This window comes from Lissotriton helveticus, chromosome 7 (assembly GCF_964261635.1).
Source record: "Lissotriton helveticus chromosome 7, aLisHel1.1, whole genome shotgun sequence".
NCBI classification, from domain to species: domain Eukaryota; kingdom Metazoa; phylum Chordata; class Amphibia; order Caudata; family Salamandridae; genus Lissotriton; species Lissotriton helveticus.
In genome coordinates, this window is record NC_136068.1 from 1,669,149,965 (window position 1) to 1,669,176,388 (window position 26,424).

The window sequence follows — 26,424 nt, forward strand, 5'->3', positions numbered from 1 at the left end:
TTCCCAAGGTAATGATCTAGCAGATCGCACAGCCAAGCTTACAGCTCAGACTCCAGACATTCAAGCTAATCCGACACAGACACATACTCCAGATCCGACTACATGTATGACAGTTAAGGACCCTACACAAGATGTCATAGATATCCAGTTACATGCTACTCCCGATGAAATCAAGAAATGGTCCGAACAAGGAGGGGTCCAGACAGATCAAGGATGGTTAACAAAGGGTAGAGCCACATGGTTTCTCCCCGACTCTATGGTTCAAGTCATCATTAATACCGCACATAGTCCAGCACATTTAGGAGAAAAAGCTATGTTAGACAGTATCCAGAACATTTGGTTCAACAAGCATTTACGAGCTGCAGCCAAGCAGAAAGTCCGTACCTGTATGATATGTTGTCAGTTTAATCCAGGTAAAAGTGTCCCGGTGGAGCAAGGTGGTTTCCAGCCTCCTGACCACCCTTTTGAAGTCCTCCAGATGGATTATATTCAGATGGAGCGATGTCGAGGTTTCAAGTATGTCCTTGTAGTTGTATGCGCTTTGTCCAGATGGACAGAAGCATATCCAGTCCCAGATTACACAGCCGCGACCACTGCCAAGCAGTTGGTTCGTGAATTCTTCCCTCGATACGGACTCCCTAGAGTCGTATATTCTGATAACGGTCAGCCATTCTCATCTGAACTCATGAAGCACGTTTCCCTGTTATTAGGGTACCAGTGGAAGTTTCATTGTGTACGCCATCCTGAAGCAGCCGGTCTAGTCGAGAGACATAAGCAGACTCTGAAAATTCGAATTGCCAAGATATGCAAAGATAAGGGTGTGGACTGGCTAGTAGCTCTGCCAGTCGCTTTATTTTATATGCGCATGGTCGCACATTCCAGATCAGGTCTGTCCCCGTATGAGGTCGTATTCGGCCGTCCCCCTAACATGTGGGGTACTCCTAGACCCCGAAGTATTACCGATGTTTCATGTAATATGCTGACAGATTACCTAGCTTCCTTGATGTCTGCCCTCAACTCATGTCGTTCACAGGTTGCCGCCGCATTTCCAGACAATACCGAGGTGGCACCGCATGAAATCGTTCCAGGTTCGCTGGTGATGATCCGAAACTTTGACAGATCAAGTCCGCTGGAACCTCGTTGGAAGGAGCCACGTCAGGTCCTCTTGACCACCCGTACTGCCGTCAAGCTAGAAGGCAGGAAGGGGTGGGTCCACCTTTCTCATGTAAAACTTTTCAATGGATTAAAACCCGTTTCTAAAAACATTTCCAAGGATTCCCAGGATTTTAAAGACTGCCAAACTATTGCTCTTAAGGACTGTCCCGCAAAAGACATTGTTACAACCCCTTCCCTGTTAGAGAAAACTCCGCAGCAGGAGTATAAGTTAAAGCTCCGGTCTAGTAAAATAAGTCAGTCAGTTTGATTGTATAAGTCCTCCCCTAGGTGAAACGGTTAGACTGTTTCTGACATGGATAAAATAGACCCCCATAGTGAGAGAGTTAGTAAAAACTCAATCAGATGTATCGTTTTTCTAAGTTTCATATTATTCATCAGCATAATGATTTCCTGCACCAGCTATGCCTTTTTCCTGTATTTTCCAGTTCCTCATGAAAATAAGTCTGCTAATGCTAAAGCAGAGCACACGTTCAGTGATCTGCCTCCTCACGAATATTCATACCGCCTCGCTATGCGTAACAATTCATTTATCCGTATGTTACATTACTCACACCAGACCAGCAATGCCACTAATTGTTGGGTGTGTGGTCGACTCCCCCCTTTCCAGATGCCGAAGGGAGTTCTGCCACTCTTTCCTTATCCTTTTTCACATAATGGTTCGTGTGGAGCATGGTCCACGTTAACGTCATCCTCAACAGATATGTCTTTTCTTAACAATACATGTTTCCCAGACAAGCAAGGTCTTCCCCACAGAACAGGTTTAGATCTAGAAAATGAAGTGTATAATTTAGGTAATTATTCGTCGAATTTTATGGTCCTGAATGTTCAGTCTGATACTACTCCAGACTCACCTGCTATTTCAGTACTACCAGTCAAAGGCGAATTATGTGTCCGAAATAAGGGTTCCGTACATATAGGACATAGTGAATGTACTACTGTTGTCAAGTATAGTGACAGTGGGAAATCTATTTTCAAAGCTTCACGTCATTCTTATTTTGTTTGTGGTCAAACCGCATATGTTCGTCTGCCCCTCGATTGGGAGGGAACCTGTTACATTGCCTTCCTACTGCCACCTGTTTTTCTAGCCCCACCTGATTACCATAGGAATTCCTTCCTAGTACACACTAGACACAAGAGATATCTCCCGATTGTCGATTATACTGAAACTGCCGCAGAGCATTTCATTGATATAGATAAAGGTGTGTTCCCTTATTTAGGTACAGTTGTAAACAGTAAGCTAATCCGTAGGTTAACAAGAACCCTTGAAGCAGTAGTAGATGAGACTGCCTCCGCTCTAGGTAACTTAACCGAAGAGCAATCCTTTATGAGAATTGTTGTGCTCCAGAATCGTCTCGTCCTTGACGTCATACTGGCCGATAGGGGCGGGGCCTGTAGAGTTCTCGGATCTAGTTGCTGCATTTTCATTCCTAATAACGCGCCGTCTGTTTATTCAGCTATAACCAGACTCCATAAAATTGCCCATCTGTTACACCAGAATCCAGGCACCTGGACATGGTCCGGTTGGTTCTGGAATATAATTTCCGCATGGGGATGGAAAGTCCTGTCCTTTCTAGGTATTGCAGTAGCGATCATATTAAGCTGCTGTCTCTGTATACAATGTGGCCCTGCGATTTGCGGCATTTGTGCTACCTCTTGTATTCCTAGTCCCAAGCCCCGTTCTAAAACCCGTTCCAGGATAATTCGAGACGAGCAAATGATACTATATGAAATGATAGATGGTATCATGAATATTGATGTTTCCTGATGGAAACGTAGTGACAAGGAGGGAATGTGGAAAAGTAAATTTTGCCATGTTCTGTGTCCCTACGCCTCATCCATCATATGTTATGTGTGCATGACCAATATGCATATGTTATTCCCCATGTCCGATTAATGACGCAATTATAGTTGTGTCCACCTCTGGTATGCCAGTTTCCAGGCCTCGTGAATACTACGAATATCAGGCCTATGTAAAGCTACGTTGCCACGTTCCCCAGTGTGCACGTTATTCCATTATAAAGTCCCCGTTTCCAGGCCTCAACAGGGCCCGGACACTAGATTCAGCTCCTGTCTCCTGAAGTCCTCGCTGAGGAGCGATACAGCCCCCACCTGTATCCTCGACCCTTCGCTTACTTCCTGCCTCGCAGTGCCCGGTGCAGCTTCGCTCTGCCTCTGAGTCTGCCAAGAGTATGTTATGATTCCAGCTATCAGTTTAGTCCTCCTTCTCTGCATTCCTAAGCTACTGAACTGCATCAATAGTTTCCGTCATTGTCTAGCCTATGCGTCTCCACGTTAGAGAAATACTGCATTTAACGGTCATTTATTATTCTTCATCACGCACTACATGTAGAATAATGCATGGTCCAGTCTTAGAGTCAAGTTAGCTTTTCCCCTCATGACTTCTAGTTTATATCAACATGTTCTCTAAACATCAGATACTAGATAGAGTTTAGGTACATGTCGCTCCGACCCTCCAGACTTTAGTCTCTGCTCCTAGCACAGAGTTCATAGCCCCCAGCTTCTCCTAGTAATACGTCATTGCCAGTTTGCGCGCACCACCAGGTTAGAGGTCCCGGCTCCTTAGGTAGCCCCCTCCTATGTTTCCGCCCCATTCATGACATATTCTGTTACGTCTGCACCACATGTCTATGTATACGCCCAGTTACACCTACTTTTACTGTTATCTTTCGCGACTGCTACGCGTCACGCCTTCTGCTCCACCCACTGTTACGCCTACTGCAATGTAATGCTATGTGTTTGCGTTATGTATATATGCTCTTGTATTGTTATTAAAAGTTAGCGCGCTCATCCCAGACCCAGCCCCGGCAGCTGCCGGGCCACTCTAGCCCTACCATTCTGTTCCTATGCAGGTTGTCCTGATCCTGTCCTTATGCTGTAATAAACCTGCAGAAACTCCTACTACCTCGAATCTTGACTCTTATTTATTGAGCTATCTGTTATGATATATGCCTAGTCAAAAATAGGGTATTATTTATTTATTTACCACAGGTTGTGTGAATGCTATTTCTCTTTGGGCTCAGTTCAGTGGTGTGTCCTGCTAGCAGCTATGCTGTGATGCAGAGGAGTTGTGGAGTGGGTGGGAGTTCTTTTATGGTGTGTGTCTAGACCGTGTCTGAATGGTTATTGGCAGTCAGGTGCTAGGTGGGAGTGTTGGCAGGTGTGGATTGTGTGGTGCTTGGCGGTGGATCATTGTGTGTTGTGATTGGTTTGGATGTTTTCGGTGGGTGGGCGTTTTTTTTCGTGTGTTTGGTGATAAACTTCCGTGCCAATGTATGGCATTGGTTTGACAGTAGGGATGTTGTTTGTGTTGTCGTTCCGCTGTGGTGCACGGATTCTCGGTGCATTGGTACCGCTGCGGACGTGGATGGCGGTGACTACCGGGGTACTTGCGGAGTTATCCTAATTGCGGACACGGACATTGCGCAGGTATAGCGGGGGTGGTGGATGTATTCGCGGTCATGTGCGTACGCGGCGGTCGGTGTTTTTACTGTTCCGTCCGCCTGCCGCGGACTCAGGTGTACTCCGACCGCCGCGGACGGGGATTGGAGTGCTCCGTACGCCGCGGTCGGCGTTTTTTGCATGTTTTATCCTAATTGCTGTTGCGGATTTTCCGCGGACAGGTCCGGAGTATCTTGCCACCTTCCGCGGCGGACGGTACACGTTTCCGTCCGCCATCCTAATCGACCCCTTAGTCGGCCTGTCCTTTAAATCTGCCAGTTTGCCCTCAGAGTGGAAACAAGCTAAACTTTTGCCTTTGCTTAAAAAGGCCGGTGCTGACCCTAAGGTACTGACCAACTACCGGCCTATATCACTGCTTCCTGCTCTGGCAAAAATTGGTGAGAAATTGGCTTTCCAGCAGCTCAATGAGTTTGTGGAAAGATCTGGAGCTCTCCACGAGGCACAATCTGGGTTCCGTGCTGCTCACAGCACGGAGTCGGCCCTGGTGGAAATTTCAGAGGCAGTTAGGGAGTGTCTGGATGGAGGCGGCAGAGCGGCTCTAATTTTATTGGACCTCTCTGCCGCGTTCGACACGGTACCCCATCAACACCTCCTGGCCAGGCTCGTCGACATCGGCGTCAGCGATCTTGCATTAGATTGGCTGAGCTCATTTCTGACGGCAAGATCCCAACAGGTATGGCTCCCTCCCCATTCATCATCGGCTAGACCTCTCTTGACAGGGGTCCCTCAGGGCTCGACTTTGAGCCCTCTGCTCTTTAATATATATCTGACCCCCTTGATTGAATTAGCCGAACATCTGGGTGCCAAAATTATAGCTTACGCTGATGACACACAGCTGCTGTTTACCTGGCCGGGAGAGGCCCTGGAAACAGAGCAGATCCAGAACTGTCTGTCCTCAGTTTTCAACTGGTTAGCGTCATCTCAGTTGAAGTGCAATGAGGACAAGACCGAAATCCTGCTCTATGGCCAGTTCCCTCCTGATTTTAGGATCCTGCTGTGGCCGGATGGCTTCCCCATTCCAAGTGCTTCAAATTCCTTGGCTAAGAACCTTGGGGTCTGGCTCGGGGAAGACCTCCGATTTGAGGGGCATATCAAGAGGCTTACTGGAGGCTGCTTTGGGACCTTGAAGTTTTTTCCGTATTTGCCTGCCCCTGCTCGCGATTCAGTCGCGAGAGCTCTGATTCTCTCGCGACTAGACTATGCCAACGCTCTGTTTAGTGGCTCTCCGGCCTACTTGATAGGGCGGCTCCAGATTATTCAGAACGCTACCGCCAGATTACTGGGGAATATCTCCAGGCGGATTAGCGTTAGGAGTTATCTGAAGAGTCTGCATTGGCTTCCGGTGCCGCACAGGATCACTTTCAAAATTTTGACTCTGGCCCATAAAGCCATCAACGGGCGGGGTCCTGTTTACCTGATGAAACGATTCTTTCGGTACTCCCCCAACCGTGACTTGCGTTCAGCAGCTCAACATCTGCTGCTTGTTCCACGCTTTCGGCGGGTCAGGTTGGGTGGACACTCTGTGGCAGTGAAAGCCGCGCGTGCTTGGAATGCGCTCCCGGCTCCTCTGCGCAGTATTGCTGACTTCATGGCTTTTAAGAAAGCGCTAAAAACTCATTTATTTAGACTGGCTGTCTAGTCTGTGGGTAGGGTCTGAACTTTTGCTGATACAGTTCCTCTCTTTTCTTCCCTTTCGCGCCAGGATACTCCGGCAGTAATCGAGCGCGCTATAAAACGGCTTAATGTAATGTAATGTAATGTAATACACGAACGAATCTAATAATTTGTGACTGTCTACTCTAAAGTAAAAATGTCCCTTTTTCCAGGGAACGGTGTTGTCTTGCTGCACTTTTTGGCACAACTGATGAATGCTTGCTTTTTAACACGCACCATTTTTCTCATAACAGACAGAAGCTTCACTTCTAAGAACAAGAGCAAGATCAGATCATCATCACTAGGACGGAGTGACCAACGATTCAGCACCAAAAAGAAAAATTAAGGTTCAAACCAGGTGAGGGCTCGGCTCGCCCACAATAAATGTGTGAAATACATCACTAAGCACTTTTCCATTTTTAATCAACTGTTTATGTTTTATGACAAACTTGATTTTAATAAATGTTTTTACTTTTAATGAAGCTTTAAAACTTAAATAGACTCTGTGGTTTTTGGTCAAGAGTGACTGAGCAAAAGCAAGAGTCCGTGCCTCTGACACTTCTGGACTCTGACTTCGTACTCTTGCCCTGCGTTGGATAATCATCATTGGGGATCAATCATCGATGAATTTGGGAGCTAAATGACTCTGCCACACTATCTAGTCAGTAAGGAGATTGGGGGTTCTTCAAAGTCTGTTATCACTGAGGTATGTGGAAAGTCTACCTGCGCCTATTACAATTGATAAACAATGCACTATTTAGTGTCCATAGTTCTGTTTGTGCAGATTTGTCCCTGCAACAGTAGTAGTATGGATTGTCCTCCTATCCAAACCAAAAGTAAAGTAGTATCTTATTCTTTCTTGGTGGTCATTCACATTTTATTGTTGGGAATTGTCAAAGCATAAACATTTAGAAGACTTGAAAAGACATTATGGACAATCCCAGAGGACTGCACTCAGTGCATAGAGGTATTGCTGACTAGAATGGGAGTGTCGTTTAACACCTTTTGCCAACTGTGCAATCTAAGTTAGCTACACAGACAGACTAATAAGATTAATCTAGTAATACCACAGGGAGTCATAGTAGAGGCAGGATAAGAATTTAGATACAGTCTACAAGAAGATCAAAGACGATTTAGAAAAAATCGAATGAGGAACGCTAGGAAAAAATAGGTACTCTATATTAAAATTAAAACTTACCGGGGCCAGCAAAGGAGCCCTCGCCTGACCGATCCTGGCCTTCTACAGCAGCAGCAGCCAATACCACCTCCTCCTCTGTCCTCTTGCCCCTGGGGGGGAGCTGATGTACAACATGAAAGAAAGAAAGACCCGAAAACATGGATGATTGTTCTCAACCAAATCAAACATTTCAAAAGAACAATAACAAAATATTTTGGCGAAATAGCAAATAGACAACTATTCCACGGGATATATTGACCTATCTCATGTGGTCTACTACGATATTAGTATTGCTTGATTTGCGGACCGTTGACTTGGAAAGTTATGTAACTCACTAAACAAACTACTGAAAAGGTTCGCCTAGGACTGGCAGGCAGCAGTCCGCAGCACGCGAAGTGACACACAAACTCCATCGTGATTGCAGATCAGTGACAACACTAAAAAGTTTCCTACTACATTAACCAGTCATTAAAATACTCAAACTATCAATCCACCACCACTATTTCTTCTTATTGCCAGGTGTACAAAGGAAGGACTGGACTTGAGTCTGTAGGGGCAGATTTACAAGCCCCTTGCGGCTCTTTTGCTCCGTTGTTGCGTGACTTTTGTGACGCAGCGGCAGAACAAAAGAGGCGCCATGGTGCGGCGTACATTAACAACGTGACGCATATGGGAAATGCATCACCTTGTAAAGCCCTGCGCCATCAGGGGGCGTTCCGGCACAAGGGAGGGCGTTCCTGCGCAGGAACGCATCCTAAAAGTGGCTGAGGGAAATCTACAAGATTTCAATCCATCACTTTTAAGACAATGATGCGTCACTCAAACCCTGCGCCTGCTTGAAGCAGACGTACGGGTTGACACAGCATTGGGGAGATAGGGCACCCCAGAGCATTGCTGGAGCTGCGCCATCATTGTGATGCGACTCCAGCAATGCGCCGCCTTTACGGCAAAGATGCGTAACGCTTCGGTGACGTTTTGGGCCCATGGTGCGCCGCATTGTAAATACGGCACACCATGGGTGGTGGTGGCGTGGCGCACAATTACTGGCGCATCCCTGCTACTTTGCAGGGATGCGACTGTAATTGCAAATCTGCCACCTAGTGTCTAGCATTACGCAGTTTTGTAAACTACACTCATACATAATTTCTCAGGCCATTGAAATGAACACAAAATCGAAAACAAATAAGCATAGTAGCAACACTACTGAGAAGGAGAGCAGTGCACCTGAAATGCACAGAAGATTTTGAAGTATAATTTACCTACAATGTAATCGGCAGCATTATTGCTCTTGGTAAAAAACAAAAATTTGCAATATAATAACACACAGAGCAGGAGAAAACAGAGTAGTGATGAAATAGCTACTACTACTCACTAAGACCGGGGATCTTGACGCCGAGCAGGTCGAGCAGGTCGCGTTCCCGGTCCAGGAGATCCGTCCAACGGTGGGTGGCCTGGTTGTAGGTGCGCCGGACCCGAGAATGTTCATACATGGCCCGGCACACCTTCTCCCACCGCTTCCGGCGCTCCCGGAGCGCGTAGCCGCTTGCGATCCTGCCGCCTGCCGCGATGGTCCTGGGGAGGCGGCGCTGTACATAGTACACTAGTGCGGCCACCTCCTCCGCGCTAAAGATCTCCCGTGGCATCACTAGCTCCCCCCTCAAACGCCCGCACGGGAGCCGGGCACGGGGTGCGGGACCCTTCCCCTTCTCGGGCTGCTTCCCGGCTCCCTTTACCATGTTCTGGGCAGAAAGGAAGGTAAATAATAAATAATAAATAGAATAGGGAAGAAGAAAAGAAAAGAGTTTAAAAAAGTAGTTTAAAATTAACCAAAAGTAGCAGAAAACACAAAAATATAGAGCTGGAAAAATAGAGGGATAGATAATAAGTAAAATAGATTAAAAAAAACTTCAAACAAGCAAGGGATGGCAGAGATTGAGAGAGGATACAGAAAGGATGCCCAGAACCATAGCAATGAATGAAAAACAAGATGGCCTCGCCCGTTCACGACCGCGTGGGTAAGTTCGCGTGAGATTTCACCCGCGATCACACGCAAATTTGTACTAGCCAGCCGCACACTTTGCGAGATTACACATAGCGCCCGGAAACGGAAATACGTCACGCAAACAAGATGGCCACGCCCATGTACGACCGCTAGGGTAACTTTGCGTCGTTGCGCTACAAGCGGCTCGCAAAAACGCAAAAAAACACGGGAACTAGCACGCCACAAAAAACAAATCGCATATTCGCACAAATTCACGCCTTCCGAATTCGATCTCGCGCAAATTCGCGCCCCGCGAATCGCGCGATATTGCAGAAAAATGATTTTTGCAAAACTGAAAGCACTCAGCAGGTGCAAAAGTTCAAGCTCATCATTAGTAACCATTCCCTGTAGTGCTTCCTGTGGGGCCCCTCTTGAGTTCAGTTGCCTACTTGCAACTATTCTATGACCCTGCTCTGACCCTCTCAGCAGGCTCAGAGAATAGCTACAAGTATGCCACAAAGGTCCTGTTAAAAAAAATTACAATGCAACAGAAAGCAATTACAGATAAGGAAGCAGGTGCCAGACTGGAAGTTTAAATTCAGTGACACATTAATCAGCCCCTAATTCATTCATGTCAGTTGAGGCAGGGCAGGTGTGCTAACGAATTTTGCAAAACTGAAAGCACTTAGCAGGTGCAAAAGTTCAAGCTCATCATTAATCAGGAAGCACTTACAGCTAAGGAAGCAGGTGCCAGCTCAAATTCAGTGACACATTAATCAGCCCAAAATTAATTCATGTCAGTTGAGGCAGGGCAGGTGTGCTTTTCCCCCCATAATCTACAGTGATGAACCAAAGGGTGGCAGTGATGAACCAGAGGGTGGCATGGGTGAACCAGAGGGTGGCAGTGGTGAAACAGAGGGTGCTGTGATTAACCAGATGTAGAAACAACATGGTCGCGACCGTTGCGACCCGACAAGTAAGTTTGCGTTTGCGAACTTGTAAAAAACCGTTGCGAACTGGCAGAAACCCTTGCGAACACAAAAAAATCCACAAATTCGCGAAAGTTCGCGAATTTTGCGGGTTGCGAATATGTAAATACGCAAATTCGCGAATTGCGAATTCACAAAATTCGCCCATACTTAGTTTTATGGTTTACCACCCAAACTATCTCTACCTAGTTCTTCATATGATTTTTCAATAATTCTAGCAAGCTCAAAAGATTGGTCTGTTATATCTGTTTCTTTTAGCTTTTGGCGGATCGCCACTGATGCTGCTTCACCTTCAATGTTGGCTAATAGTATGGCCGAGACCTGTTTGAAATCTTTTAGTAATTTCATACCAAGATTTAAGGCAGGTTCTGGTCTGTATTCATTTTGAATCTGTCTCAGAACGTTTGGTATTACCGCCATGGACGGAACACCATGTGTTTTTGTGTAGATTGAAGCAAAGACTGTACCCCAAGTGTCACAGTCCTCCACATGTGGTGCTATCCCTATTTGTAAACAGATTCTCAGAATGCTGTGTTTCTCATGAGGTGTACTATCAGGAAATACTGCCTCTATCTGAGTAATTTTTTGTGCTAACCAAAACGGAATTTGTTCCCTTTTGGCAGGCAATTTACCAATGACTGATTCTATAGTCTGTGGTGTGATTTTGTTTGTGTTCCCCTGGTGAGTGGTATGCTGTGGAATCCTTACAGTAGGTTGGACTGTTAAGGTCTGCATGACATATTGAACCAATTGTCTATGTATTTTAATTAACTGTTTCAGCTGAGCTAACAGTTCTTGACCTGTCATATTTTCCATGTCAGGATGTGGTGTATAGCTGGCTAGTACCGGCCATGTTGCTCCTGGTCTACCTAGTGGACCGAGCCTGGTAATGTGATTTTGATGTTGTAGGGCGCCTTTAAACCAGAGCTGATGTTCTTGGTAAGTTAATTGAATTTCAATGTCCTAGTAAGGAACGTATTCCTCTGGAAGTTCCTCTACTTTGTAGCAGTGGAACTCGTGTTTCCCTCCATCTGCTGTAGGAAAGTGAATACATGAATAGAACACTTCTGTCTGCCGATATTCATGTGCCTCTATAACAAATATTAATTTACCACCTCTCGATAATACTCCATTATTTATGAGTTTGTAAGTTATAGTTTTTCTTACATTTACCGGGATGATTATAACATCCGGGTCCTTCTGTAGGAGATTTCTGTCATCTAAAATTGCTTGAGCTGCAGCTGCAGCTATTTCTTCATCACTAATCATTATTTTACTGACTGAAGAGTTTTGCAGAACAAGTTTCAAGGAAACAAAAATTAGGTGCACAATATTTTGGAACACTGTATCCTGCAACGTTGAACAAATCAAAAACTAATACATAGGATTTTTGTCCTACTCAGTTTTGGCAGATATTATCCTTTCACACACTCCAGATGTCTTTTGGAGTTTTTACGGGAAAAAAGGGTCTGTGTGAAAAGCACAACTGAGTGACTCTAGTATCTAGCGTGAAATTATCGCCTTACCAAACATTGGGATCCATGTAGTGTAGTTCCTATATTCCCAATAGGCTCTGAGTAATGGAATAACATATGCTATAGTTTAGACGTATGACTGAGGTCGACTAGGTCTCTATCATATATATTAGACTTAATTGCGAGTGCCAGCTAGCTCAGAGGTCCCTAGAAACTTTCTCGAATTCACAAGAAGGGATTCGTTTCTGACATCCGCATAAGCATGACAACTTTGTTTCCCAAGAATAAGAAATCAATCTCTAGAGTCGCGGAAACAATAGATGGCTATTTTACTCAGTCAATCGTGCATGCTTCATTTCACCCGAGGTGCTGAGAAAATAGAGAGACAGGCGTTTTCAATAAAAAGTATTTATTGAAAAGACTTCTTTCTCAAGCAAAAGAAATGTACTGCTACAATCGTGATACTGGTTATAAAGTACAAAGCATATAATATACGTACAGTGATAAAATAATGACTAAAAATACTCAACTGGTGCTTCTAAAATACGCCTACCCAGGTGTACCTAACCTAAGTCTAGTACAAGGGAAGAAGTAAGTGAGGAGTAGCTTAGGTTTAGTATTTCTCTGCCAAGAATCTATCCAAGAATTCTCTAAGGGTCTAATCAGCTCCGTACCTTGGTTTAGAATGAAGGAGGTCTTGTATCTCTCTCTCAGGACTCGATTTCCCAGTAACCCGCAAGGGTAGCCAGGATACACTTGAGCTGGATTTCTTGGCAGGAGAAAAGAGAGCGTCTCTCAGTGCGTCAGCTGGAGGGTCGGCTTCCTTCGGCACTTGCTGCTGCAGGGCGTCAGGCAAGTAGTTAGTCGATCTGCTCCAAACCACTGTGTGTTTGTCTGGGCAAATGTAGGCATATTTATACCTTGAAGGTGCCGAGTTTGACGTATGATTGGACATAATAACGTTACTCAAAGACTCAGTTCTTTGAAAACTCCATGATGTCCTAGATAAATTAGTATTCAGGTGAGGGGAAGTCCCTAGCTGCTCAAGGCGGGTTTTTCTAAGAAATCGTTGTTGATTCTCAGAACTTAGTGGAAGTAGCCATGCCGTATTTGGACTGCATAGGCTTAGTCCAAATATGGTAACAATTTCTATGCCTATATAAGGATCGGGTAATTTATACCTATATATGGGCATGAATCGGGAAAATTACACTAGGTCCTAGATTCCTATACAACAATATAGTCTTTAAAAAATGGAATTGTTCTAAAAAAAAAATGGAAATTACCCCAAAAAATAGGTGGCCTAAACCTTACAGACTTCCTCAGATACCAAACAGCATTTCTTGCAAAACAAGATAATCAATGGCATCTGGGATCATTACCACATCCCTCAATGTTTTTAAACATAGAACACAAATTAACTCATCCTTTCACCTTAAATTCTCTTATTACAAAGAAATCAATGTAAAAAGTTTCAGCACAGAACACTGAATATCAATCCTCACAGTGATTCTACAAGCTATCCGTTATGTTGACAACAAACTGGTAAATAAGATGAAGTATTCTGTACTAGCCTCATTATGGCATAGCCAAAACAGTAAAGCAGAGGACAAAGCGATGAAGCAGAGGACAAAGCAATCAGACAGATAAAAGAATTTACCAAGTAAATCATTTCGGGCTCCATTAGGATGGCGGGTGGACTTCGGTCCGCCCGCCACTCTAGCGTTGTATGGACCCGCCGCCAGCGCTGCGGAGGTCCCGCACAACCAATTAGGATGCGACTGCCACCCTGGCAGTCACATCCCGTATTGTCAACATTGCGGCGGGTGCAGCTGCGAGCAACACCTGCCGCAATGTCAGAAATACAGGTTGTGCATTGTAATGCACAACATAGCAGGCACCACACGGTGCCTGCCACGTTGTGCATGACAATGAGAAGGGGTACCATAGGTACCCCCCAAGTGCAGTCACCCACCCACCCGTGTGTCCGAAAGGGGCCTCCAAAGCAATTGCTGCATGCCTTTTCCTGGCAGCATCTCCGCCATGGAAAGGCCTTCAACGCCAGGCATCTGAACATGGATGGCGGTGTCTTCCAGATACCGCCACCGTGTAATGCCTAAGTTCCATCCAGCCGGCAATCGTGACGATTACCGACTGGCGGAAATGTGGCAGACGCACTGTCCATCTGCCGCAGTACCCCCCCGCCATGGTAATATTGCGGGGGTAAATGGCGGTCGGGCGGGAAGTTATGGTGGGTGGATCGCCATCATAATGAGCCCCAAAGTCTCTAAAACATATCCAATCTCTTACTCAAGTTTTAAGCACTTATTCGATCTTAAAGTCCAAGATGTTTATGAATTCCTAAAAATCAAAAGTGCCCTTCCAAACATCAAACCTCCTTATTATCCTTATATATAAAGAAAAACATATGAAGGTGGTCACTGTCCTTCAAAAATCTATGTGTGACTATCCCCAACTCATTGAAATGAAATGATGCATTTATAGAGTGCTACATATACTTGGAGGTGTTAAGGCCCTATAAGTGTCATTCTAGACACAAATAAAGACGCCAAACCAAATGGGACTTTTATTCAATGATACTGATATGAGTGAACTTGGATGAATCAGGTCAAGAGTAACGCAATTTAAAATCTCTATTCTAAGGTAGATACAGGATGGCCACAAGGCCCATTTGACTGTCCTCCCCTCTGATTCTAAAACTTGGGTTGCTCAACTCAAGTCGATGGTGGGGATGAAAAGAAAATCAAGGCAGCCTTAAGCACATGCTTCGAGATTGCCACATAATCAAAGGCTTCTGGAACAACATTAGCACCTTGACCTTTCAAATACATAACATAATGTGGACTCCTGACCTAGCATTGATTACAATAGGGCTCATACCACTACAGATTATCTAGACTATTGGAAAAAAGATATATACCTTCTGTAGAGGGCATAAGGAAGGGCAACCTAGGTCCTGAACAGATATTCCAGGTACACCTACAATAATACTATGCACGTATGCACGTATACTGAGTTCCTAATGTGCTCTGACCTCGAGCGGGGTGAGCAGCTTTATTTAATCCCTCTGACCACACCAGACCTCTGGATGCATGTTTATAAAATTATCGGGTAGCGGCCAGGTGGTTCACTACACCTTCTAGACTTCTTACGTCTTACAGTTTACAGATGTCCAATATTGAAACTGTTAGCTGAGGATTACGCCTTTAAAAGAAACCATCCGCTTTATGATTCATATGAAGATGTGTCCACAGCATTTGACACTAATGGTTGATTTTGGTAATGCGCTCAGCTCCCTGTCCTCTGATAAGGCTAGGCGGTTTGTACAATCCAAATCGCATTCAAGTAACAGATTTATCCCCTCTCCTTTGGAACTGAATAGTATTCTATTGTAGCTACTCACACGCCGTATTTCCAAAGAGCGGGTAATCCACATTTTAAATCCAGTAAAGCAAACCTAATAATCCAATACAGATTTATTTTTAAATATATTTTTATTGTTTCAGTTAGATAATAAGCATTATTATTACATAACAATAACACCAGGTTTCACTTAGACCAGGCCAGTTGATCAAATGTATCATCTCCGGTGGACATCCATAGTCTTGTTACATGGAGAGCACATGACTTCATCCGTAACCCTTTTGTATGATAGGATTGTACTGGTTGCCCTTCCTGCCAATTCCCCAAGTATCCTGAGTTCATCTAGCTTCTTTTAGTCCTGAGTCCCTGTCACGGTTGTTTGGGTGTCCTTGTTACTTTAAGTTAAACCATAGTATGCCATCCAGCTACCCTAGATTTTAGTGAATTTCTTGGGGCACTCTTTACTTGTGATCGTCACCCTCTCCACTTCCATGTATAGATTCATACCACATTTCCATTTGTGTAGTGTTGGAGTTTTCTGCTTTCCCCAATATTGTACTATATCCCACTTCATTACTACCAAGCCCAGTGAGCTGAAAAGTAGTTTGGGTCTAGGATCATCGACGTCACATGGGATTCCCAGAAGGATACATTTTGGGTCCACTGGGAGGTAGATTCCCAGGATTGCATTCAGTTCTTTAATTATCTCACCCCAGTAGACCCCTATAATGGGCAAGCCCATATCGTATGCGGGAAGTTACCGACAACACAAGCACTGAGAAGAGTCTGCCCTTCCCATTTCATGTAGTTTCTATCGTAATAGCCCGGTGAAGGATTTTGAACTGGATGAGACGGAGTCTGACTTTTATTGCGACCTCTCTGGGGTGCATCAGGACCGCTTCCCAATCTATCCCAATCCAAACCAGATTTAAGCGCAAAATGCACGGAGTAGCATGACATGTGGCCTGGGTGTGAAACGCTGGATCTCTTTGTGCCCACATCTTCAAACTCTCCCAAATCCTGTAGTTTCAGAAAAAAATCCAAGACGGGTGACTTCACCAAGACTTTCATATCCAGTCATGAAACACACCAGCCCCCCTAAGCGCATCACGGAATGCACTGAGGCAGAAAATTGAACTAGCCCAGTGGTCCTGCCTAATAGCTCCTGTGACTACAAAGTTCCGTTCCTGGGAATTCTGGGGCATATTATCAAGGGGGTTTATCTCCACTTTTTTGGCTTTAAAAGCCAAGAAAGCAGAGATAACATTATCTCCCTATTACCTAGCTGTCGCTAACACCAGTTAGCGACAGCTAGTAGGAGATAGCGACCATCTTGGCCCCCGCTTTGCATGTCAGTGAAATTTATCACTAATGGCATGCAAAGTGGGCGTGCCAAGATGTTAGCGACTGGAAACAGTCGATAAAAATCTTGCTATTATAGCAAGGTTCCTAAGCGATAAAAATCGCCAAATCTCGGCGATAAAAATATTGCCGCTAAGCCAACATAGCGATAATTATCGATAGTATTTGGTAATATGCCCCTCTGTTCCTTCGCATGAAATAACCAAACTTAGTTAATTCGTCGACCTTGGTATTAAGCAACTCGGTGTCTGGCAGCTCGAGGCAGGCGCATAAGAATATCTTTGGGAACCTGTACATATTTGATTTACAATATAATCACCGCATTGATTCAATGCGGCACTTCTGTCTTAATGCAGTGCCAGAATTGCTTACCGATTCAAGAGATTTATTTACCTTTCTTGCACTTCTTGTAGGAGTTTCTTTGCAGCTTCTGGATCTTTCAGGACAAAATTTTGAAACATGAAAGTTGACTCTAAGAATCCCATCACTGCAGTAACAGATATTGAGCGTTGCAACAAAATATTAGTAACTCTGTAATAAAGGAGAGATTTCAAGCTTCAGAATAATGTTTTATTATGAGATTTTGCTCAGATCGACAACTCCATTTAATTTCAAGCCCAGTGGCTAACATTATTGTAGCATCAAAGGCTATGTCTCCCTGTCTGCTGAATCTTCCTAGGGCACATGTAGATCTTCTTAATCATCTGAGTATGAGGGAGCGTAAGTGACAAATACACACTTTGACATGGTATGTGGCTTCCTTAGCTTCTGCACGCTTAATAGCCTCTGTACCTTTAAAAAAATGCATATCGTCCTAATAAACAGAATTAGTTCGTTTAAACCAGACGGAAGTTAGAAAAGCACACCAAACATAAAAAGTTTAAACATTTTGAAAGCTACAAGTTAACTAGTAGAAGGAAAGCACAATTAGTCCATTGCAAATGGTTTACACTGTGAAATAAAACCAGTTCTAATCAAAGGTCATAGATCAAGAAGGATTATTGATGTAATTGAGGGCTGGAGCAACTCATCAAAGTTATGTATAAGAAGTGCTTTCAGTGTTATTTATACTAGATGTTACACACAAATGAGGCCGCTCCCGATTGTATGACCTAAAAGGTGCTCAGGGTTGTTTTGTGTATGTGAGTGTAGACATCTCACAAAAAGTTTAGGACTGGCCTCACACACCACCTGGTGTCATGCTTCATCATTGGCCGTCTTCGCCCTCTAAAAACTTAGTTTGATAGAGGGAGGGCATTCACCTGACGACAGGGATGCACTTCTAAACTAAGTAGGGGCCCAAAGTGAGTGAGTGAGATTTAAAAACCATTACAGTTGCATCACTACATTTTAACTGAATTGGTAGCTGTATGGTGTTAAAAACAAGTGAATGGTGATATGGGAAAAGTTATTAACCCCTCGCCCTATAGAATTGGGTCGAAATGTTTCTGCCTAGTGTCATACAGTGGTACATATTTACAACAAGGGGTGGTGAGGGACAGAGTCTCTGAATTAAGCAGAATACTCTCACCCAGTCAAAAGATCAGGGCTAGATCCAACACCGTTTTTTAGCTCATTGCACCATCCCAGTTTCAGAACCCGGCTGTATGCAAATTAGTCTGTTCCTGTCCCAGTGCATGATGGGAACAGGGCAAACCAAACTACAAAAGCCAATTCTTACACTGGGAAGGAAACAAGCTTCCGGGGACCGGTTTCTGGCATTACAGCCGTCTTCTGCCCGGCTTGCTTGAATCCTGATGGTGCAATGAGCAAGGGACTCATGTCTGAGTATACCCTTCCACGCTTAGGGTGGACAAAAATATTTACAACAAGGGGTGGTGAGGGACAGAGTCTCTGAATTAAGCAGAATACTCTCACCCAGTCAAGAGATCAGGGCTAGATCCAATACCGTTTTTTAGCTCATTGCACCATCCCAGTTTCAGAACCCGGCTGTATGCAAATTAGTCTGTTCCTGTCCCAGTGCATGATGGGAACAGGGCAAACCAAACTACAAAAGCCAATTCTTACACTGGGAAGGAAACAAGCTTCCGGGGACCGGTTTCTGGCATTACAGCCGTCTTCGGCCCGGCTTGCTTGAATCCTGATGGTGCAATGAGCAAGGGACTCATGTCTGAGTATACCCTTCCACGCTTAGGGTGGACAAAAATATTTACAACAAGGGGTGGTGAGGGACAGAGTCTCTGAATTAAGCAGAATACTCTCACCCAGTCAAAAGATCAGGGCTAGATCCAACACCGTTTTTTAGCTCATTGCACCATCCCAGTTTCAGAACCCGGCTGTATGCAAATTAGTCTGTTCCTGTCCCAGTGCATGATGGGAACAGGGCAAACCAAACTACAAAAGCCAATTCTTACACTGGGAAGGAAACAAGCTTCCGGGGACCGGTTACCGGCATTACAGCCGTCTTCGGCCCGGCTTGCTTGAATCCTGATGGTGCAATGAGCAAGGGACTCATGTCTGAGTATACCCTTCCACGCTTAGGGTGGACAAAAATATTTACAACAAGGGGTGGTGAGGGACAGAGTCTCTGAATTAAGCAGAATACTCTCACCCAGTCAAAAGATCAGGGCTAGATCCAACACCGTTTTTTAGCTCATTGCACCATCCCAGTTTCAGAACCCGGCTGTATGCAAATTAGTCTGTTCCTGTCCCAGTGCATGATGGGAACAGGGCAAACCAAACTACAAAAGCCAATTCTTACACTGGGAAGGAAACAAGCTTCCGGGGACCGGTTTCTGGCATTACAGCCGTCTTCGGCCCGGCTTACTTGAATCCTGATGGTGCAATGAGCAAGGGACTCATGTCTGAGTATACCCTTCCACGCTTAGGGTGGACAAAAATATTTACAACAAGGGGTGGTGAGGGACAGAGTCTCTGAATTAAGCAGAATACTCTCACCCAGTCAAAAGATCAGGGCTAGATCCAACACCGTTTTTTAGCTCATTGCACCATCCCAGTTTCAGAACCCGGCTGTATGCAAATTAGTCTGTTCCTGTCCCAGTCCCATGGCATTCATCAGGACCTATTTTTATCAAGGGATCCACTCTTACCAACTCTGTGGTGAGACAACCACTACGTGGGGTGACCTGTGTCACTCTCCACTTCCTGGGGGTCCTTAGTAACTCTGTAAAGGAAAAAAAAGAAGAAAAACCGTGCAAAACACCCATCAGAATACTTTAGGGCATTCAAGCGAGTGTAAGAACCACACCACACAATTTAGCATGCATGGTTAAGTGTGTAACACGTGTCTATCATATGTGAACACATATGAAACTAAAAAGCAGGAGAGTTACCTTCCACTTCTTACTCATAGACTTTACCCTGCGTACTTCATGGGGGGGGTTGATGTGTTTCCTGCCTTTCCTGAATCAGTCAGGGATTGGTGGAATAGACCTGGGCTGCATTTAGAGTGGTGGGAGGAAATTTCCCATGCACCTGAATAGGCCCTGTCTGCCTTGGACAATGCTGTGTCCACCTCCTGCCAGGAAGCTGCACCAGAGCGGACAGAACTGGTTTTGGCTGGGTACAGACACTCTCTGACTTCAGAGGACAAAGGATTTGGTGGTACAAATATTGGGGCCCAAACCCCTATACTTTAGAACTCTATTGGACCAAGAAGAAGAGCTGGAGAAGCTGTGAGGAGTAACTACCTTTTGCTGAGTGCTTTGCTCTGTTGGCCTGCAGTGGATGCTTCTGTCTTGGGCAGCTGCTCGAACCGTGACCTGTGGGCACCGCACTCCTTATCACTTCGCTTCACGACTACGCCTTTGTACCCCGATGACGCAGCTCCATGCCGAAATTGACGCCGCTGCTTGCACCTTGGTTCGAGGGCACCGCATGTAAAGCTACACAATGCACCACCCTCATCCCGCACTACAGCCTTGGCCTGCCGATGCCAGGGCCTTCGACTCCAGTTTGTCAGCCAGCAACAGCGATACAGCAAGGATGATGCTTCTGCCTGCACCGTGACCTGCCAGCAACGCGACGAGAACCACATCACTTCGCAACGTGATCTCACAGATGATGTCATCTGACGCCGGTAGAGAGACAAAATATCGAAATTAAAATATCGATATACAATAATATCGATGTTTTAATTTCGATGGTATAGAATATCGATGTGCAAAATATCGATAGACAGAATATCGTTTTTAAGGTATGTATGTTATTAATATTGAAATTTTGTTTAGTGTTATGTATTTTATTATGTTGTTTATATGTTTGTTAAATATGTTTTTTAATATATGTTTGGAAATTAGTAATTTTGTTTACATTTTGCGTTTTAGTATCAGAGCGGGTTGTGGGTTTATAGGGAATAGGGTGGGAAGTAATTTATTAATAATTAATTAATTATTTTTTTTTTTAAATATATTTTTAATTAATAATTAATTGGTAATTAATTATTATTAATTATTTAATTGAATTCATTAGAGTTAATGTAGTAGTTTTTACTATTTTTTGTTATTGTTAATTAATAATTAATTGGTAATTAATTATTATTAATTAGTTAATTACATTAATTAGAGTTAATGTGCTAATATATTTATTTTTTGTTATTGTTAATTAATAATTATTTGGTGATTAAGTATTATTAATTAGCTAATTAAATTAATTAGAGTTAATGTGCTAATATATTTAATTTTTTGTTATTGTTAATTAATAATTAATTGGGAATTAATTATTATTAAGTGATTAAATGATGTGATTTATTTATGTGTAGTGGGTTGTGTGTTTATAGGGGAATAGGGTGTGACAGTATTAAATTTAATTAATTAAAGAGATTGGGCCCGATTCACAGAACTAACCTAAGACAAAATCCTAAACTTACTACTTTTGGTATTCACAGAAGTTAGGATTTTGTCTTAAAACAGACTTAAGACAGACCTAAGTTAGGATTCTGTCTTAAGTTTGTCTTAAGTCTGTCTTAAGACAAAATCCTAACTTGTGTGAATACCAAAAGTAGTAAGTTTAGGAATTTGTCTTAAGTTAGTTCTGTGAATCGGGCCCCCAGTATTTATTTATTGGTATTTATTGTTAATTAATTGGTAATTAATATGTGTTAATTAGTTCATTTATAATTACATCAATTTAATGATATTGATTGCTATTAATTGATTAATTGATATTTATATTAATTGTGTTTTTTTGTATGTGTAGTGTGTTGTGTGTTAAAGGGGGAGTAGTGTGGGAAGTAATTTTTACCCCTATGCTATCCAACGCTTTCCCTACTGTTGCACCCTCTGGAGTGGGAATAGTAATTTTTACCCCTACGCTATCCAACACTTTCCCTACTGTTGCACCCTCTGGAGTGGGAATAGTCATTTTTACCCCTATGCTATCCAACGCTGTCCCTACTGTTGCACTCTCTGGAGTGGGAATAGTAATTTTTACCCCTACCCTATCCAACGCTTTCCCTACTGTTGCACCCTCTGGAGTGGGAATAGTAATGTTTACCCCTACACTATCCAACGCTTTCCCTACTGTTGCACCCTCTGGAGTGGGAATAGTAATTTTTACCCCTACGCTATCCAACGCTTTCCCTATTGTTGCACCCTCTGGAGTGGGAACAGTAATGTTTACCCCTACGCTATCCAACGCTTTCCCTACTGTTGCACCCTCTGGAGTGGGAATAGTAATTTTTACCCCTACGCTATCCAACGCTTTCCCTACTGTTGCACTCTCTGGAGTGGGAATAGTAATTTTTACCCCTACGCTATCCAACGCTTTCCCTACTGTTGCACCCTCTGGAGTGGGAATAGTAATGTTTACCCCTACGCTATCCAACGCTTTCCCTACTGTTGCACCCTCTGGAGTGGGAATAGTAATTTTTACCCCCACGCTATCCAATGCTTTCCCTACTGTTGCAATATGTGGAGTAAGTATATATATTAATTTATATGTAGATTTTTTAATTTATTTTAAATCTATATGTATTAGTTATAATTTTTTAATATGTTTTAATGTTTTTATTTAATATTTGTAAAAATTATATGTATTTTTAAATTAATTTTACATTATTATTAATACATTTAAAAAAACAATATATTTAAATTCTATATTTTTGTACTACTTACCTTTATGAAGATATAACTCTGATATTTTTGATGTCGATATTTTTGTGTAGATAATTTTGTATGTAGATATTTTGTCTGTCGATATTATGTCATAGATTCCTGACGCCGCCACAGATCCGCTGCTCTCACTGCGACCTGAGGGCATCACATGCCACACTGCTGCACTTCGCACAGTAGCACCCGATGCCTGTCAGTGCCAGTGCTCCTGACATCAACCGCAAGGAGTTCGATCTGCAATGATCATGCTTTCAAGGGCCCGACAACTCCTGCACCGACCTCCGGAATCGACGTCTGTTGACACCATGCTTTCAGAAGCTCAACGAGAGGTCACGGACGCAATGTATTTCTAAAAGGTACTGTTTTCCGGGTCTTCCTGACACCGTAGCTGTCCTGCGACGCCGTGGTCAGACAGAACTGTTTGGATTTGTTTGTTCATGATGCTGTGATAGCCCCGGATGGAGCTATCGACTTCAAGGAACTGTAGTTCAAGGTTAATTGATGACTGAAGATTTTGTGGATTTTTATCGTTTTTTGTCTTGTCTTGAGTATATCAAAATAGTGAATATTTTTCTAAACTGGTATGGTGTCCTTTTTGTAGTGCTTACACTGTATTAATGTTAGTTATGTGCAAATGCTTTACACGCCCCCTCTAGAATTAGCCTGACTGCCAAGCTACCAAGGGGGTGAGCAGGGAATTTTAGGAGTGTAACTCCCTAATCCTGAGTAGGAAGAAGGGTCCTTATTTGGACCAAGGTACTTACCTCTTCCAACTAGAGACCCCCATTTCTAACAATATTTAAAAGACAAAGTGACTTAAAAAAGTCTTATAAAAAAAGTAATGACATTTACCTCTGACAAAGTCCAATTGACAACTTAGTTGACTAATACCAAAGGCACATCTGCCACGCTTTGTAGATCCCTCAACTTGGAAGCCAAATATTAATACTAATAGTTGCAAAAACAATGACAGTCTCAAAAAAGTATTTACAGCCAACCCAACCTATGTAGGCAATGTAAATAAAGAGATTGTATCACATTTAAGAATCATGCAGTCTGCTATTGTTAATCATGTGAACCCAATACGCCAAGCCTGACATTTATCAGGCCCCCTGTGTTAAACCATATCCACAAGTGTGAGTCAAAACAGTGAAGACCACACTTATTTAAACCTTTCCACATAGTTCCATGACCAGAAACTGACAATATGTATAGTTCAATTACATTTGAATCATACACACAAACAAGCCCCCTTTCTCTGTGAAAACAGGTGTGAGGACAGGCTTGCCAAACTGCTAACAATCGACATTGGCTTACTGTACCTGATCATGCTAAATTGGAACAAAGGTAATGTCTACGGCTGACCAAAATAGAATGTAGATCAGATATGAGGACTTGGCAGGTCCTGGTCAAAGAGTTACTTTCTGACATTGAAAACTTCAGGAGAAAAGGTGCTCATTGGCAAATTGGCGGGACAAGCTGCAGGCTGGATCCAATGCAGATTTCAGCAATGGTGGGTTGCTGAAAAGAGGGGGGTACTGGTATGGTCATTGACAAAGGTGAGAAATCTCCAACTAGGTAATATCTGGTATCCATGCCTAGGAAGGTATGAATGCCGGTCTGATTTGTTCTTGGTGAAGCACCCTATATTGATACTTAGAAAAGTTTCTGGAAGTCAGATCACCTTCAGCAGGACAGACCAGCGGCTAAGTAGGGATTCCTGAATGTCAAACAGCGGGTATAATCAAACAAAACCCACCACCGGTCATATAGACCATTTTTCATCGGAAAGGAGAGAGCAATGATGTACATTCATTTCCATAAACAGTGAAGATCAACGGGGTTCCACAGGAAATGACAAATATAATTTAGTGACTTTAAAAGGCATTTAGTAACAAATTAGTTTAATCTATTTCATTGGTTCATTAAGTATTCACATTTCAGTCATCATTATTGCCGACCTACATGGTATTGAAGTCGATACTTCAAAAAAAGGTTAAATAGAACAGAACATTAACAAGAATTACAAATAAAATACAGAATATTCAACAAATGTGTTCCATTAATGTAATTCCTAATATAAATTAGGAAGGTTAAGTCAAGAAAGGGCATTTGGTTATGGGAGTAAAGTAAGGTGTCAGCTTCAGAAAATAAAAAAAAAGTCTCTGATGAGAGAAATATGAAAATTTAGTCATAAAGTCATTCCACTCAGGAAGGGGCGATCAGAAGAGATGAGATGGGGTTGTCTCAGTATGAAGTCAGAAAGCATGTCTCTAGCACACAAGAGTGCGAATTTGAAAGTAAGGAAGACACTTTAGTCTAAGGAACATGCACTATATTTCAACAACATCGCTAATTGCAGCATTGCAGCTCATTCCCACTCTCAGGAGCCAATTAGTCTTCTGTAAACATTGGGAACAGGTGAACTCCCTTTCTTCCTAAGGATAAACAATAGTAAAATCATGGCTACATCCTTGAGTTGTTACACTGACCAGACTGCTTGCTACAGTCAACTCTTCCCACAAGTCGCTCTCCAATCCTCCCATCCTCCTTCCAGTGAGACCCTTACTATCAGTTCTTTAATACATAACAAATGCCCTTAAAATGCATTAGTATCATTATTTAAGTTGGCATTAAAAGTAGGCAAAAATAAGTTATGCAAACATGTTCTTTCTGGTGCTACTTATGATGCCTAAATGTGGTCACCTACTACAAATTATTTAATTAATATTTAAAAAATATTTATAATTATAATATTCATAATATATTTATTTAAAACATATTTATCACTGTAAATCACACTATGTTAATGAATGCATTTAATCATTCAAATGACAAAATGATGGCCTCCCAGTCTCACCCCTCTGATGGTTAGAATAGCCATCACAGAAATACAAATGAATTCAAGGAATATCCTTATTTCCCTGCTGTCTCTCCCATCTTGCTCTTTGATTATCGCAACTCCTTTATTTCATTGCAAGCCTTACTCTTTGTCTCTTCTATTTCTCTTTTTCCCTTCTTGGTTACAAACATCTAACTCCATTTTATAAAGCATATAAGCCAATTAAACAAATGTCAATATTCAACATAGGTCTTAGTAGATCTTGAAAAACTCCATGATCAATACTTCTAAGCCATCTATCTATAGCAGACTCTCCTTTCCCTAATGATTCCTAAACCTTGACTTGCTTCTAAATTTTATATTTAAGGCTTTAAGTAAGGCATGTTCTTTACAAATTCTTCTATCTGTTTAATATTGTTAGGTATGTATGCACAATGTTGCACTTACATCATCTAACACACTCCGCCTTTCTCAGCTAACAATATATCTAAAGCTAATTGAGCATTTAAGACCATAGACTAAAGAGCTAATAATTCTATGTTTACTGCTGGCAAAGTACCAGATGTATACGTTGCTAACTTATCCACTATTTTAGATAGCTTTCTAATTTTACCATCATTTAGGATTACTCTTACTGAAGAAATAGTGGCAGTAAAATATTTTCCACTAAATGTGAATCGTCATCAGTACTACATCTAGATTTATGTAGTGAGTTCTTCTCAAAAGCCTCAAACAATTCACATGATATATCTTTGGGAATACTAAAGCTAGGTAACAAGTACATTCTTAATCAGTGGTCATACAAAGTACACT

At 42.9% G+C, this 26,424-nt stretch overlaps 1 protein-coding gene across 1 annotated transcript in view; it reads right to left on the reverse strand.

Moving 5' to 3' along the window:
- LOC144767607 (putative methyltransferase DDB_G0268948) overlaps positions 1 to 26,424 on the reverse strand; it is a 652,594-nt gene that overhangs the window by 173,116 nt on the left and 453,054 nt on the right. Inside the window, exon 6 of the mRNA XM_078651010.1 lies at positions 17,071 to 17,208. Coding sequence (XP_078507136.1) covers positions 17,071 to 17,208 — 138 coding nt within the window. The remainder of the gene's footprint in view (positions 1 to 17,070; positions 17,209 to 26,424) is intronic.